Consider the following 15,097-nt stretch of genomic DNA (forward strand, 5'->3'; position numbering starts at 1 on the left):
CATCCTTCTGAGTGATTTTAATGAAAAATCTAATTTAAAAGCAAGGAAGTCATAACTTTACCACGTGTAGATACTACTGAAGTAAAAAAAGAGTACATGAAACATGAAGGGGTTTATCCTTTGTTACTTAAAAACACCCATCTCAACCCCTTGCACCTTGGCTAAATTCTTATCTTTTTTACAGTTCCAAATGTGAGCAGATAAAAAGCATGGAGTGCCTTGCTGAATTTGGTCCACAGCCTGAGTTGAAACCTCATTACTATTTAAAAAGATGAGGTAAGAAACTCTTCTTTAAATTGGTTTCACAATCTTCATTGACAAATAGTTCTGTTGGAGGAGGAAGGAAGAAACAATAGAGGTAAAAAGACGTACATGAAATATTTCAGTGTAGTTTTGTAAAAGACATTTAAGATATTGAAATGGATCAGAATGTATTCAGGATATGGTAATTTCAGTTAAAATACAGTAAAAATGAGTAAGATATTTTAGATCAAAGTCGACTGACATTCAGACTCTAGACCATCTATTAACTATTTTTAACCGTGTAGGTTATTAACACTTCTAAAGCACACATTTGCTCCATCTTTAGTTAACAGGTTAGTTTTAAGAAATTTTAATTGTTCCTCAGTAAATAACAGTTGAAATTGTTTGTAGCTATAAGGATATAATCCTTATCTCCCTGCTAAAACTGAGTTGACAGAATCTCTTGTCTGAGTGAGGAGTGTTTCCTGTCGATGACTCACATATAAGCTAGCTTCATACCACAGAGGCAGAACAGTAACATTTAGAAATTCTTACCGGCAACGAATAGAGGAGTACTGCTGCAAACAAGAGTAAAATCAGCAAGATGATAAGGCCTATAAAGAGCCATTTAAACCTGCGCCACACGATAAATTTCATTGTCTTGCAGGGATTTGTAAACCAAAGGAAAGAAGTATCTGGTCGGCTGCATGTTGAAAGAAACAAATATTACTCATACTGTAAAAACAGGGAATACTTAAGCATGAGAGTATTATATGTTAAAACACTCTGGTTTGGAGGCTGAAGAAAACACTGATAGTTTTGTAACACAAGACAGCAGTTTCAGTAAACGTGTGCCATTAATACTGAACCCACCTTGCATTTTATCCTAATGCTTGCAGAAGGAAACAAGACTGCCTTTCATAAATGAAGTTTTGCAAAGGATAATTGCTGTCTAACAGCTCCTTTACTGCATGCAGATTTTGTCAAGGACATCATACTAACTACATATTTTATATTTCTCAAGCTAGTGAGAGAAAAGTATCTTACTTTGGTAGATCTAGTTTGGGGTTCATGTTGGGTTCATCTCTTCCTTTACCAGCCGGCCTTTCCTCAGCTTCTTTTTCATTGACAACTTCCAATGTCATTTCAACTTTACCCTTCAGAGAACATGTAGAATGAGAAAAGCATCTTACTGAAACAGCAGTAATAGTACTTGTTTTGTACTTATACAGCAGAGTTTGGGATCAGCTCATTGTGTGTGTTTGCGTGTTTTCCATTTCCTTCTCAAAGTGTACTTGTTTATGCACTGTGACACTGTCACAAGGCAGTATCAGAGAATGACAAACTGAAAAAAAAATCAATCACAGTCCATAAGATGGTTCTGCTAATTAATCTGTAGTTCAGTTTTAAGATATACATTGTTTTTTTCCAACTTACCAAAACAAAAACAATTCTTCTCTTCTTACAAGAACAATCCAAGGACTGTATTTTTTCCAAAAGACTAAGCATCTAATTTTTTATATTACTGTGGCTGATAGGTGTTTCTGAATATTTTCCTCAATTTATTGAATGTTATAATGTTTAAAGGCAAAAACATGAGAAGAAGCAGGCACACTTGAAAGGCATAATATTCTAGCAAATGATAAATATGCATTTATATTCTTCATAGAACAAGTTAAACTGCTTTAGGTCTTCTCATTGCCCTCATAATCATGAAACTAGTCTGGGTTCTCAGTATATAAATTACATTTGTTGTGTACAAAAATGCTCTGGATTTAAACTTTTATCTTTAGTCGTTAATGCATTTAGGATGTCTTGTGTTTCTCCTAAGCAATAAATGATAAATTCATTTGCACAATAACTATTGGCTGCTTTGGTGAGAAAACATGAGTCAACCTGGCACCAGAGTCCTTCAAATTAAACAGAATTAAAAAAAAAAACAAAAATAAATTTAAGTATTAAAATCATATGTTAAACCAAAAAATTGTTGATGAAGCAAAATTCTTGGAACTTGTGCATGGTTCCTCCTCCTCCGTTTATCCACTGAAAGCTAACAGCTAAGCAGGGGACTCTTTGCAAAAGTCATTCTTTATAATCTGAAAAGCAAGGTGAGCATGTTTTAAGCACTTTTTAAAGTAGTAGTAATCATACCGCTAAAATACGGGAGCCATCCTTTTCAACATAACATGGCCACCACCCTTTCATGGATTTCTGTTCAAAGAGAGAGGCAGTCCTGGGTGCCTTCTGAGAACTGTCTGCCTTGTATTCTGGAATCATGTCCAAATTGCACTTGTCCGGAACTTTTGCTGGAATGATTGTTTTATGTAAATCAAGTTCCACAAAGCCTAGGAGATGGATAAAAAAATTAAACACTGCATAATACAACCAGCCGTACAGCACAGTGGTTCAACATCAAGCTTTCCTATCTCTAAACATGTTCTACAGGAAAAACAAATCAATGTAGATGTTATATTCTTGTTTGTCTAAGGATGATGTGAGGCAGGGAAGTGGGACACATCAGGCTGTGTTTAAGGCCATCTTGTTGATGTTGATAGAACTGATATTGATAAACTGGACTTAGCAAGCTCTCTCCCCCTTTTTTAATGCAAGATCACTTGATTTTTAATAAACATTTTTTTTCCTCACACCTAAACAAAAGATAACCAAATACAGCAATGTAGTACTAATGTAATTTCTGATAGTTAAATGCTTGATTTGTGTAACTTTAATGATGGTTATATATCAATTTGTTTTCAGATTCTGAGGCCTATATGGTTTGCATATAAGCTAAAGACTGTGGAGCTGTCTTAATACAGGGCAAAGATTCTTCTGTAGAGCAATATCTCTACAAAAAGTAAAGATAAATAATGGTGTGAAGTAGAATTCATAATGATGTGAAGTGGATTGCTTAAACTAAATTACAGCCTTATGTCAATACTCTTACTTAGAATTTAAGTACTCATTTTAATTTTACTTAATGAAGGAAGCCAAGTAAGTTTTTATGCACATTGTCATTTCATGCACTTTGTGATAGGTTTTACACGAACGAAAAGTATCTTGGTTTACCTGCAAGTAGGCCTTTACTGAGTGAATATTCACCCATTCATTCATGAGCACAAGTAACCCTATGCTGTGTGGGAAAGCAGGAGTGTATTTGCATGCTCAGTGGCTCATTTTGTAAACACAGTCCTTATGCTATAATGGTTTAGTTTTATCTCTTACTTTGAGACAACAATAATTATTTTCTTAGAAGTCTTACCCAGATAGTCATCCAAGGAGAACTTGTCATTATCCCATATCTGAATGATCAGTTTGGGTGGGATTCTGAATTCTGTCTTGTCAAGACTCCAAAAATGTTCCTAAAATTTTAAAAACCAAAACCTAAGCACCTTTTAAAAATAATTACTTATGAAAATTCAAAGCTGTGGTCAGTGAATTCTGAGGTTGGGGGAAGAATTAAGGATCTAATCTTGCTCTTGCTAAGAGGAGACTGCTGTTGTTGCCAGTGTGTTGTTCTTGGCTCAAAGGCAAAATCGAATCTGTTCACAAAAGCAGTTTGAGGAAAGTTTGCAGAACTGAGCCAAACTGTCTCTTTCAATATGTAGGTACAAAACTATCAGACTAATTACAATCTGTAATTGTAATAGTATTGAAATCTTTAGAAATACTTACCTTTTTGGAAACTAGACAGAGTTGCTCCGCTGGGAGATAGTCAAAAGGAAAAACAAATCTCCAGTTAAAGTTGCCTTCCCCATCCAACGATCGGTAGTGAACATCGGTTTTCTGCTTATTTTCTTCATTACCAGGCATCCATCTGCAAATAGAGAGAGATGTGTCTGGTGTTCACAGTGGGACTACACTGGTGCTTGATTGTGCTGTAACCATGTCATTAAGTGGTTGCAAACAAGCTGTAAGAGTTGCTCACAGAAGGCTGGAGAGCCTTTCACGCCCTTTCTCATTTTGGTTCCAATTTGGCACTGTAAATAGGAACAGCTGAACTGAATTTCTGATCTGCTATGACCAGTACTTGACCAATACTGTATCAGTGATGAGTTGTTGGTGTTTCTTTTTTATTTCTTTTCTAAGGTAAATTAGATCAATAGCTTAGTAGTGTATTCCTCTGATTTCTATTGATTTTTTTACATTAAGACTAGGAAACATAAAAAGTAAGATTCCAGGTTATGCAGCACTGAAGCTAACTCACTGTCTTTTCAGTTGCTTCCCATCTCAAGAGATGAACTTCTGGGATCTTTCACTGCGCATTACCTAGTCATGCTTTATCTCATAATATTTCTGTACTTCTCTGGGGTTAGCACTATTTCAGAGGCTGTACTGTGCATTGACTTGGCTGAACCAAATCATCTTTGGAACTCACGTCCTAGGCATTCCCAGGACATTCTGAACGTCATTCGTTTGTCTTACATGACAGGGTGCTCCTACCCCTTCACGTAAATGTCACTCATTTCTTCCCCTGTGATGCTCTTTTCATCCAGAAGGACATCTTTGGTGTTCCAGACAATCACCCGCAAGATATACCTAAGAGAGAAAATGTTTAGGGAAAGAGATTTCAGTTGTCTTTGTCAGGGCTGCCAGATGGTGTGCAGTATATACAGATACTCACTTCTTGGCTTTTCGGGGAGTGATGTTGAAGGGAGGGCCTGGAGGTCCTAAGCTTTTGGGAAAAACATCAACCCACATCTGGAGCTTTCCCTGAAGCAGTGAAGAAGATGGATAAGGGATAGTTTGTTGCAGACAGGTTTGTCATGGTAATTGAACAGGTCATGGTAACATGAACAGGTTGCCCAGAGAGGTGGTGGATGCTCCATCCCTGGAGACGTTCAAGGCCAGGTTGGACGAGGCCCTGAGCAACCTGATCTAGTTGGAGATATCCCTGTTCCTTGCAGGGGGGGTTGGACTAGATGACCTTTGAAGGTCCCTTCCAGCCCTAACGATTCTATGATTCTATGATTCTATGATTCCGTGGAACTGCTGCCCATTGACATGCTTAGTACTAGTTTTAGCCACACACCAGTGTTTGCTCTTGTTACCAATGTCAGAACTTCTACAGACTTCAGATAGGAGCAAGCCCCATCCCTCATGTTATATAAAGCTTCTTCAAATGAGCATTGCCAAGAACTCAGAAGATGGTAAAGAGATTTATTCCTAGTGAATTCAGTGCAATTAAGGTGCCTAAATAGTTCTCATTCTGTAGGTTCAAGTTTCTGTTCTTTCACAGGTGGTATTAAGTAGTGTCATACATTTGGCTGATAGTTTGCAGCTGGTGGCCTACCCAGTGTAGATGATCGGTCCCCTTAACTAGACTCTGAAGTAAGGCAACCACTGCAGATTTTATACTTTATTTCAAATGCAAGTCCCTTCCTTTATTTTTGCAGATAACTCTTCTGGTTGCTGCAGAAACTTTCTTAAAAAAAAACAACCACCGGTGAGTTAGTAAATGCTAGACTACAAATGTTAGCATTTGTTCCTCTCTAACAGAGAGGTCCCATATAAGATTTTGTGTTTAAACTTTCACCTCTGCACCTTGTAGAGAAATGACAAGTTTGGTCTTATTTGTTGATTGTAGTTAGGAAGCTCTTGAGCCAGGCTGTCTTCTTATTGCTGGTGAGGTATTAAATACAAATTCCAGTTTATTTCAGTAACAAAATAATAACTAAATCTTTCCCAATTTCCACTGAATGTTCAAGGTGTCATTTAAGGGTCTTAATGGCAAAACATAACTTTTTTTTTATGTTTCTAGAGTAACCTGCTTTAGTTTATCAGCCAAGTAATATTAATTTGCAACCCTCTTCCCTCTGAGTGATACCACTCTATTGACTTGTCTATAGCAACATGATATGAATGCAGGAATGCTCCATTTCTGCATTCAAGAAACCAGAAGTAAAACCAGTTCATAATACCTGGGAGATGTTGGGCTGGAAGGTGCTATATAAGGTCCTTGTCTCCACATGTTCCGGTACCAAACCCTGGGTTCTGAGGATATGAAGGGCTAGCCGCTCTTCACCTGGACCAAGATGCTCATGCAAAATTTTGTTAGCTTCTGAAATAAAAAAAATGGAAAATTAACAGAGGCTCATGAAACAGAATATGCATTTGAACTTAAAAAAAAATTAAAAACAGATATTTAAAATTGAGCAGAAAACTGTGCTCAACATTTAAAACAAGCCAAGTTTTTTTTTTCTAATTTTCTGTAAATGACTGAAAAGTTTTATATTTGTATCAATATGAATTTAAGATAGAAATATAAAATAAGTGAACAAGCTCACCAGCTTCCTCCAAAGTATAGTCTCGTCCCCCGTAGTGAATCTTTCTACCGTTCTCAGAGAGGACAGGAGGAGCATAGCCTTTAAATCTGGCTACATTTTGCAATAACTGGGTTGGTTTTAGTTGATCACGCCAGGTGTTCACACCTGAACTTTTAGGAAAGCAACAGAAACACATCCTAAAATTATTCACCATTCAGGGCACTTACATGTCATGTAATGTATTTATTGTACCAATGACCATGTAATTAAGATGAAGCCCAGATTTTTTAGAGAGACTGGGTACTAGATCTTACAGATACAACTTTTCAATAGACAAAATGACTTACATGCAATACTGCTGTGGGATGCCACAGTGAGATCCGTAACGAGAAAGGAATCTGTTCTCAAGATCAATTATGGTTTCACCCACTTTTTCATCACGAGTCAATGTGTCATAGTCATAGACTGAAATTTTCAGATCCTTTTCTTGAGGCAAGAAGCAGCTGAGTTCATACATTCTAAACATAAAAATGTCCAGTTAATGCTATTGCTCTTTTGAGCAATACTTTTTAAGTTTAAAAAAACCCCTTTTTAGTTTATTTTTGAGCAATAGCCTTCACAAGATATTAAAGAGATGCTTCCAGTGCTGAAAAATCTAGCAGTAGTTACCACTCATGCTCCAATTTCTATTTGCACTCATTAATAATTCTGTTTGTACTCTTATGGATATTACATCCTTCCTTTCTGCACAGTGTATTACTTAGATGTTTTCTGTGCAGCAGCTTCAATTGGGACTGAGAAAGAAACTAGTGCAGCTCTGCCAGCCGCTGTAAAAAGGATGGTTGTGCAATCCATAGTTTCTGTATGATGAGAATTTTTTTCTTTTTCCACAATACAAACACAGTTGGAGCCTTAAAAAATATGGCCCAAATGTTTAGCTTCTATGACTAGAAGGGATTATTCTGTCATTTCGATGTCCAACACAATACAGACTATAGTGTTTTCTCAAATTAGTTCTCTGAATTTACTTTCAAGATATGCAGCCTCATGGTTTCTACTGCTGACTCCATTACCCTTGAGGCAAAGGGTTAATGGTTAATAATTTTCTGTTGTGTTGTTTGTGTGTGGTTTTTTTTTTTTTTTAATTTTAGTTCTAGTCTAACTTTTTAACTTTGATTTCCAGAATCATCCTGGAAAAACTACTTCTGAAGGTAGTTTGTACCTGTAATCAAGTCTCTGCTATTTCCTTGCATAATCTGAACCATTGAAATCCTGTAGCACGTCATTGCAAAGTAAGCCTTCCAAACTCTCTATAATCCATCTAGTCCTCCTCTCCTAGCTTTCTGATTTATCAAAATATTTCTCTAACACTTGACACCAAACCAGACCCAGAATTTCATTAGTAATTATATAGATAATCTAACCTCCCCATTCCTGATTAGTATTTTTCTATTCATATATTTCAAAGCTATCATGAGCCTTTGAAGGAAAGACCAGTATACTCAGGATACATGTTAAGCTGATTACTCATCATGACATCCAAGTAGTTTTCAGAGTTAAAACTTTTTCCATGTTCTATAAACATATTTTGTTTTTCTTGTATGCAAAACACAGGGTGGTTTTAAGATACATATATTGTTAACTTTGTGCAATTTACCTGTGTGATACAGAAAATCTGTAGACTAGCCAAACACCTGATTTCAAAGGGAAATGCCTTATGCAACTTTACTCGTAATTAACTGTCAGTATATAACCACAAATAGAGCACTGTATAGTTGAAATAATGGTTTATCTTAAAAAATAGGAAAACATTCTAAAATACAGAAAATTGAAAATACAAAAAAGTTTGTTACCTGCCAAAAATTGGATTGAGAGTATTGGGCACGTAATTATCTCTGTCTTCAATTACTTTTTTACTTAGGGATATTTTTATATAAGGATCACACTATGTAAAATAAGAAAAAATATTGTTAAGAAATAGTTACCGAGACTAACTTTATTTAACATATACTACGGTGGAGTGAGCTCAAAGACATTCCAAAAGCAAAAAGTCTCACCAGCCCATTATTATCCTGGGGTTGAAGCTGCAAAGCTCGAACAATATAAATTCGCACAATACACTCCTGAGGCCCACTGTCTGGTAGCTCACGGAACTGGCGCGGAGGAGCTGGAATAGTGGGATCGTCAGGTAGTGCATAGATTTTAAAGGATCCCTAAAAATAATATAAAACCTCAATCAAGATACATGTAGAAAAGTCACTCTGCTAGGTTTGTTTTTTTTTTTCTTATTTATCCTACACATATGCTATTTCATATAGGAACAGTAAAATTATAGCCTGATCCACTCAGATGATTTAAATCAATACAGCTCTCTTGATTTCAACACAATTACTCAGTTTGTTTCAGCTGAGAACACCTAATACATATTTGGTATTTGTTTCCCTTGCCAAAAACATCATGTAGTCTTTGGTATTTTGGGGTGTTGGTTGGCTTTGGTTTTTTTTGTTTTGTTTTTTTTTTTTTTTTTTACGTACAATGTTAACATTAGTTTAATCCTTAGAAGTTACAGAAGAGTCACAGAAATAGTACAAAATACCTGTTCTAAGTTCATTCTGAAAACGTACTTCACTGAGAACATCTGCAGGTGAAACTTTAGCCCTATTCAAGAGGTTATCTGGGAAGGTTCTGTTCCACAGGTACCAGGGAAGATCACAGCAGGAACAATACTTATTTTAAATTACTGTGCATCACATTTAGTGAGAGCAATGTGTAGTTGTACCTTCCTTGAAAAGGAAGGGCCTGTACCTAAGTAGTTATGAGCACCTGTTACCCTTATTCATGCATGCATCCATATTTAAGCTGAAGTGCTTGCATATAGATTTACTTAAATGATAACCACTTACGTACAAAGGACTGCATCTAGTATTTGGTTATTGCCCATTATTTGAAATTTACCTTGAATTCCCCAACCACTGACGGATCATCACTGTCCTCAGATTTGCCTCTGTATAGTTTAAATGTATCACAGAAGTCTGTTAAGCTATTAAATTCAGGTACTTTTTCCAATTCACAGTCATACACCTTAAAAACCAAAAGAAACCCAAAAGAAAAACGAAAAAAAGTGCAGTTTAGAAATTATTATACATATCAGCTCCACCATTGTGGCATTGCAAAGTGTATTGTATGCTTGATGGAATATCTTAAGGAACCAAAGCATTTGGAACTATTTTTACTTTTACATCAAAGTGGAAGCAAAGGCTATCCACCTTCATTTAGGCTTTGTTGAAAACAGAAGAAATCGCATTTCACAAGTTTATCTTTACTTTCTTCGTTAGGTTTATTGATTAGATGAGAAATGAAAGTAGTTTGACTTCAGCTTTTAACCAACAGACAGTAAAAGTAGTTATCCTCTGTGTTCATACTCTCAATGTGTATGTTAATTTAGGATCTGCCTGGCACATAAGCAGTCAATGTTCTATTTGACTGAAAGTTAGATTAAACTCTTAGTATATCTCTTCAGAAGTGTAGTTAAGTAGAAAATAAGCAAAGATATCTTCTTAAAACCTTCATTTCACCACATGAATTAGCAATGGACCTTTACAGAAAATAATGTACAATTAAATTTTGAAAGAGCAAAAAACAAAGGGCACAGCTCTGACCAGGTTTTGGGCCTATAAAGATGGAGATATGTTAATTTATTTTATCCCGAGCAATACCTTTAAAGTGTCATATCCTTTTTTAATATACTGTCCGCATTTCTCATGTTCTCCTACTGAAGCATAGAATTTGCTCCACCAATCAACAATTTCTTCCTCCTTAAAGAAAAGCAAATAAAAAAGTCTTTCATTGGGAGATAAAGCCCATTTTTATATCATGCTGCACAACAAACAATGAACAATTATGCATACTAAAAGACAGTATATTCTAAAACTTATCAGTCTGGTAATATTAAAGGTTCATCTGAAAAAGAATTAGCATGTAAATATTAAGGCTAAAAAGATGGAATTTCTCTTACCTACACTTGAGTAAGAGAAGGTATCTAGTCTATAATCCAGCTGCGTTGACAGTCAACAGCCAGCCACCTCCAAGCAAGCAATTAATTACTGGTATCTAGATACCCATCTTAAAGGACTGATTTCTGGAGGTGTGTATATGTCCTTCTCCATCTTCTGGCAGGGCAGCACAGCCTAGCCACCTAACTTCTAGATTACTTAAGTCAGTGAATGTACACTTAGCCAGTGCAGTCATCGTTTCAGCTGCTAAGGAAAAACACCGTCATACCTGGTATTCATTACAGGAATTGCATTACTGTAAAAACTACAGTGAACAAGTTGAAACTTTTTCCTGAGGTATAAATGTGCTAGTTTGCACTGGGACAGATCTGTTAACTGCTCTAACCATACATCATTCCATTAAAACCAGTGGAGATTGTCTCTATTGTGACAAAATCTTGTCAGTTGGAGATCTGCCTTGATGTTTACCAAATGCAGTTGAAAAGAAGGAGCAGTGAGTCTTGCCCTCTTAAAAATAATACTTCAGTGAGCTTCATGGAGCCCTCGATGCTAGCAAACTATATGTTCCACTAAGACAGTATTTCTGTGGGGTTTTAAATATTTTTAAGTCTGATAATTGCTTTGTTCAACAGAGTGCAGTTTTCTGTATTTATCCATAGGGATTGCATAACTATTTGCCCCTGAAAACATACTTCAGTCACTAATGAACAGTACTAATTCAGTGTGAATGAATAGTATTCATTCACTGTGTAAGTTTGAAAAAATCTTTAAGATTGTTTAGATTTAAAAGAGTCTTGAAGTATTATACAGATCATTAAATGTGATTTTTTTTTAATATCTAGGGGTTATTATTTCTCTCTCACATATTTTTTCTAAAGTTACCATTTTACAAGTTGATTGTAGGTTTTATGCCAAACATTTTCAGAGATTAATGTTCTCATCCATATGCTTAAAATGCTAATTTAAGAGACGGTATTAATATACTGATTTTCAACTGGTGATATCATTTACAAGAAAGCAATATATAGATTTTAGAAAGTAATATAATATACATTACCTTTTCTGTAAGCTGCTCATGAAGATCAATTCATTGAAAAGAGCAAAATAAAAACAATGGTAAAGATATGATTTTTAGAATTTCATACAGTTAAATAAAATAATGAATAAAAGTTCAGCTTTTTGTATATAGAATGTATGTAAAGTAAGTTACTAACATCAATAATTTGTAAATACTTTTGAAGAAAATTCAGACACCATGTGTTTAACTTTTTTTTTTTTTGCTGCTCTCAGTATGTTGTACGTCTTAAACTGGAGCGTATATATGAAAATTTTAAGAAGCAAGTTTTCAGGACTGTAAGACATTATCACCCCCGTGCTTTGTTTTTCACATAACAAAGCAAACCTGAGAGAAACTTGGTTTTCTCATTGTATCACTGCAGTGTTCCGCTCTGGATTCTAATTATTGATTTCCACAGTAGCATCATTTCCTGCTTTCATCCGTGGTTGCAGAGAGCTCTGAATCTGATTTATTTCAGATGAAAAATGTTTTTAAGAGCACTTACAAAATTTAATCTATTCCAGAGATTCTTTTAAAAAAAAAATTTCACATACATAAAATTCAAGTGATTTTTTTTTCCGTTTTTGAATATTTACTTCTTTATAAAACAATTTGCTAATGCTCAACAGCCTTTTCCCTTTTCCTTCTGCTATCATTTTTCAATTATTTACAGGCTGTGGATTTTCAGGAGTCTGAAAAAAATGTGAAGAATTATAAAGTACAGTAAAAACCAGTATATGTGTCTATAGATTTATCTGTATAAGTGTAATAATAATCTGCACAAGCCAAAATGCTTCACCTGTTAAATCACAGATACCATAATTATGACCTGATATTCCATTAAGAGGAAGCATCATGCATCTCTTTTGGAAGCTGCGACTAGCAAGTGCGATTTGTGCTAGTGTTTATATATTACACCTTGTGTTGTAATTTAAAGGCATAATCCACAAATTTTTGTGCAAAGCAGAAGAAACATGCAAAACATTTTATGAGTACAAGCCAGATGCATCAATAGGCCAGGACATCACTCTGGTATATCATACTCATTTACTCCCATTTGTATTCTGTAAGTAATTATCTTCCTGGGATGTTCATATGTTAGTAGTTACTTCTAACTTCATACCAGAAATACAGAATAATTTTTTCAGATTTGCATGGGAATGTCAGATTTCCTAAAGGTAATGGGAGTGATTTATTCTCAGAAACCATATCATCAGTGATTTGCAAAACTTACAGGCAGAATTCATGAGGTAATTTTGAATACTTTGCCATATTTAAATTTGAATTTGTTTAAACACTGGTTTGGAATGTTGACAACATGAAGGGTAGCTTGCATAATTATGCAATAATAATTTAAACTCCCAATTTAGAGCCTTTTCACAAACTGCATTGTGTAGAACTCTGAATCGTTCATCAATGCATAATGTTGGAAGGGGTTTTGATGTGGGTTTTTTTTTTCTCCCTCTTGATATACCTTCAAATGTCTCTTCAAATAGTGCATTTGGTAGCTTTGGGAAGAAAAGGTTAAGAAATAAAGTAAATCAAAAGCTTAAGACCTTCTTTAAAAATTCCCAAAGCAAATAATGAGTATTCAATATTTGGCTATTATTGTTACTACAACTGGCAAGCAGGATGTGCTCACAGAATGCCAAAACACAGAATAAAATGCCATATGATAAATATGAGATTTTGGAGTGAAATATTCACATGGTAAAGATCACGCGTAATGGTTACTGTCCTTTTGTTAAAATACCCAGTGACTTCACTGTAGATTGTTATAGATGAAGTTTTCAAGACACCAATACTAAACTATTACCTTTCTGAACATTCTGAAACTATTAGAGTTAGAATTTTATTTACTGTAGATTTATTTTATTTTGTTTTATTCTCCAGAAAGTAGATTTTAAACAAAATTTAAATATTAATAGTGTGGTCAAATAATTCCTGTTGATTTTGGTTCTTTTAGTACATAGAATCCAAGTAAGCTGCCACACAAAAGTAGTTCTTAATAGTTCATACATATTGTACACACACAGTAAGACTTTCAGAAGAAGGATACCTTAATATTTGTAAAGTAATCCTACTAGACATATGAGCACCATCACCTCCAGAATCTCTATGTGGAATAATTGCCAAGAGAAGTACAGCCTCATGACCACATCACATTAACATTCTTCCCCCATCTGACCCAGTTCTGGTCATCTCCATGCATTAGCTTGGTACATACATACATGCACTGTTGTTGGAGAAGCCATTTTGCTGAGTGCTGTTGACATACTGCTTAAACACTGGAAATTGGAATGTAATTGATGAAATTTTGACATTCTGTGTCCTCAGGGTGTTGTCTGCATATCACTTACGCTTTCCTCAGTTATACTTATTTCAATTTGAATTGTTTGAATATTCTTTCCTCTCTCATATGGATGCTATCACTGTATATCTAGTGTTATAATGTATTTGTCTTGGGTGATGTCAAACTCTAAAAGAAATTGTGTTTCGCTTTATGTAGCATTTAAAATTTTCCCTCTTACAGTTCAAATAAACTACGCAAATTCAATCAGTTTTGCCAGTTGGTTTAAAGTGCCAAGTTTTCTTTATTTTTTAAATCTCTTTTCTTAAAATTCTCAAAGGAAATAAAAATTCTCTGAACCAGCTGTAAAGCATTAGAACAGAAGGCCTAATTCAGATAAAAGAGACTGTTCTAAATTAAATATTAAGCACAATTTACATGTATGATGAAAGTAAATACAAGAACATGGTCTATGAGATAGATACTTAGAGTCTGAATATCGTGGCATTAAGATGCAGAAGAGGAAATGAAGGAAGAACAATGCAATCAATAACATACTCAAATAGTAGTGAGAGTTGAAAAGTTAAATACAATGTATTCACTTTGGGATCTGTGTAACAAACCAAAACTGTCTGCATTCTTGAAAAATCAAAGGTGTGGAGTAAGAGCCTGCAGTATTATTATATTAAAGGGCATAACTTTTGTGCTTCCTTTAAAACAACAGGCCATCAGAAATTTATGAAAACTCCCTCTAGGTAAGGGAAACATTTTACAGTCTTAAAATTATTGAAAATTTTTCCTTGAAAATGTACTAACTGGAATTTGTCTTCACTCATGTTTCAACTCACGAATAAAATTCTGCAAGCTGAATTATTTTTTACCTGGAAAGTAAAATTGTATTGTGGTGGTCCTGAAATGATCAGAGCAGTAGAGAGATTCACAAGGCACAACAGAAAAGGAAAGAAAAGAGGTGTTAGTGCAGAAGAAAATTGTTTCAGTGGTATCAGTTTTGGATAACTTGATGGTAAGAGAGGCAAAGCTGCAACTGTTATAAAATGAACAGCCTGTGGTACCATAGCTTTGATTCTGTACTCACCAAAGCATACTTCCACTTCTAGCTCCTTTATTTAGAACTGCCCAGTCTATGCAAGATCAGGCTGCTGTAGCCAGCAGTGATGGACAACTGGGTTATGTTCTATCATATGCTTTCAGTAGCTATCGAACAAATGAA

At 35.1% G+C, this 15,097-nt stretch overlaps 1 protein-coding gene across 1 annotated transcript in view; it reads right to left on the reverse strand.

The window, feature by feature from the left end:
- Nucleotides 1-291: 291 nt before the first annotated feature.
- MYOF (myoferlin) overlaps nt 292-15,097 on the reverse strand; it is a 67,662-nt gene continuing 52,856 nt past the window's right edge. The window contains 17 exon segments of the mRNA XM_086616828.1: nt 292-327; nt 799-946; nt 1,291-1,400; nt 2,395-2,588; nt 3,503-3,602; nt 3,916-4,057; nt 4,684-4,779; nt 4,865-4,953; nt 6,162-6,301; nt 6,528-6,676; nt 6,854-7,024; nt 8,360-8,451; nt 8,564-8,719; nt 9,462-9,587; nt 10,223-10,321; nt 11,577-11,588; nt 13,808-13,864. Of these exon segments, the coding sequence (XP_086472954.1) occupies nt 292-327; nt 799-946; nt 1,291-1,400; nt 2,395-2,588; nt 3,503-3,602; nt 3,916-4,057; nt 4,684-4,779; nt 4,865-4,953; nt 6,162-6,301; nt 6,528-6,676; nt 6,854-7,024; nt 8,360-8,451; nt 8,564-8,719; nt 9,462-9,587; nt 10,223-10,321; nt 11,577-11,588; nt 13,808-13,864 (1,917 nt within the window).

The sequence above is a fragment of the Tauraco erythrolophus genome, chromosome 9, assembly GCF_009769465.1.
Source record: "Tauraco erythrolophus isolate bTauEry1 chromosome 9, bTauEry1.pri, whole genome shotgun sequence".
Taxonomy (NCBI): Eukaryota; Metazoa; Chordata; class Aves; order Musophagiformes; family Musophagidae; genus Tauraco; species Tauraco erythrolophus.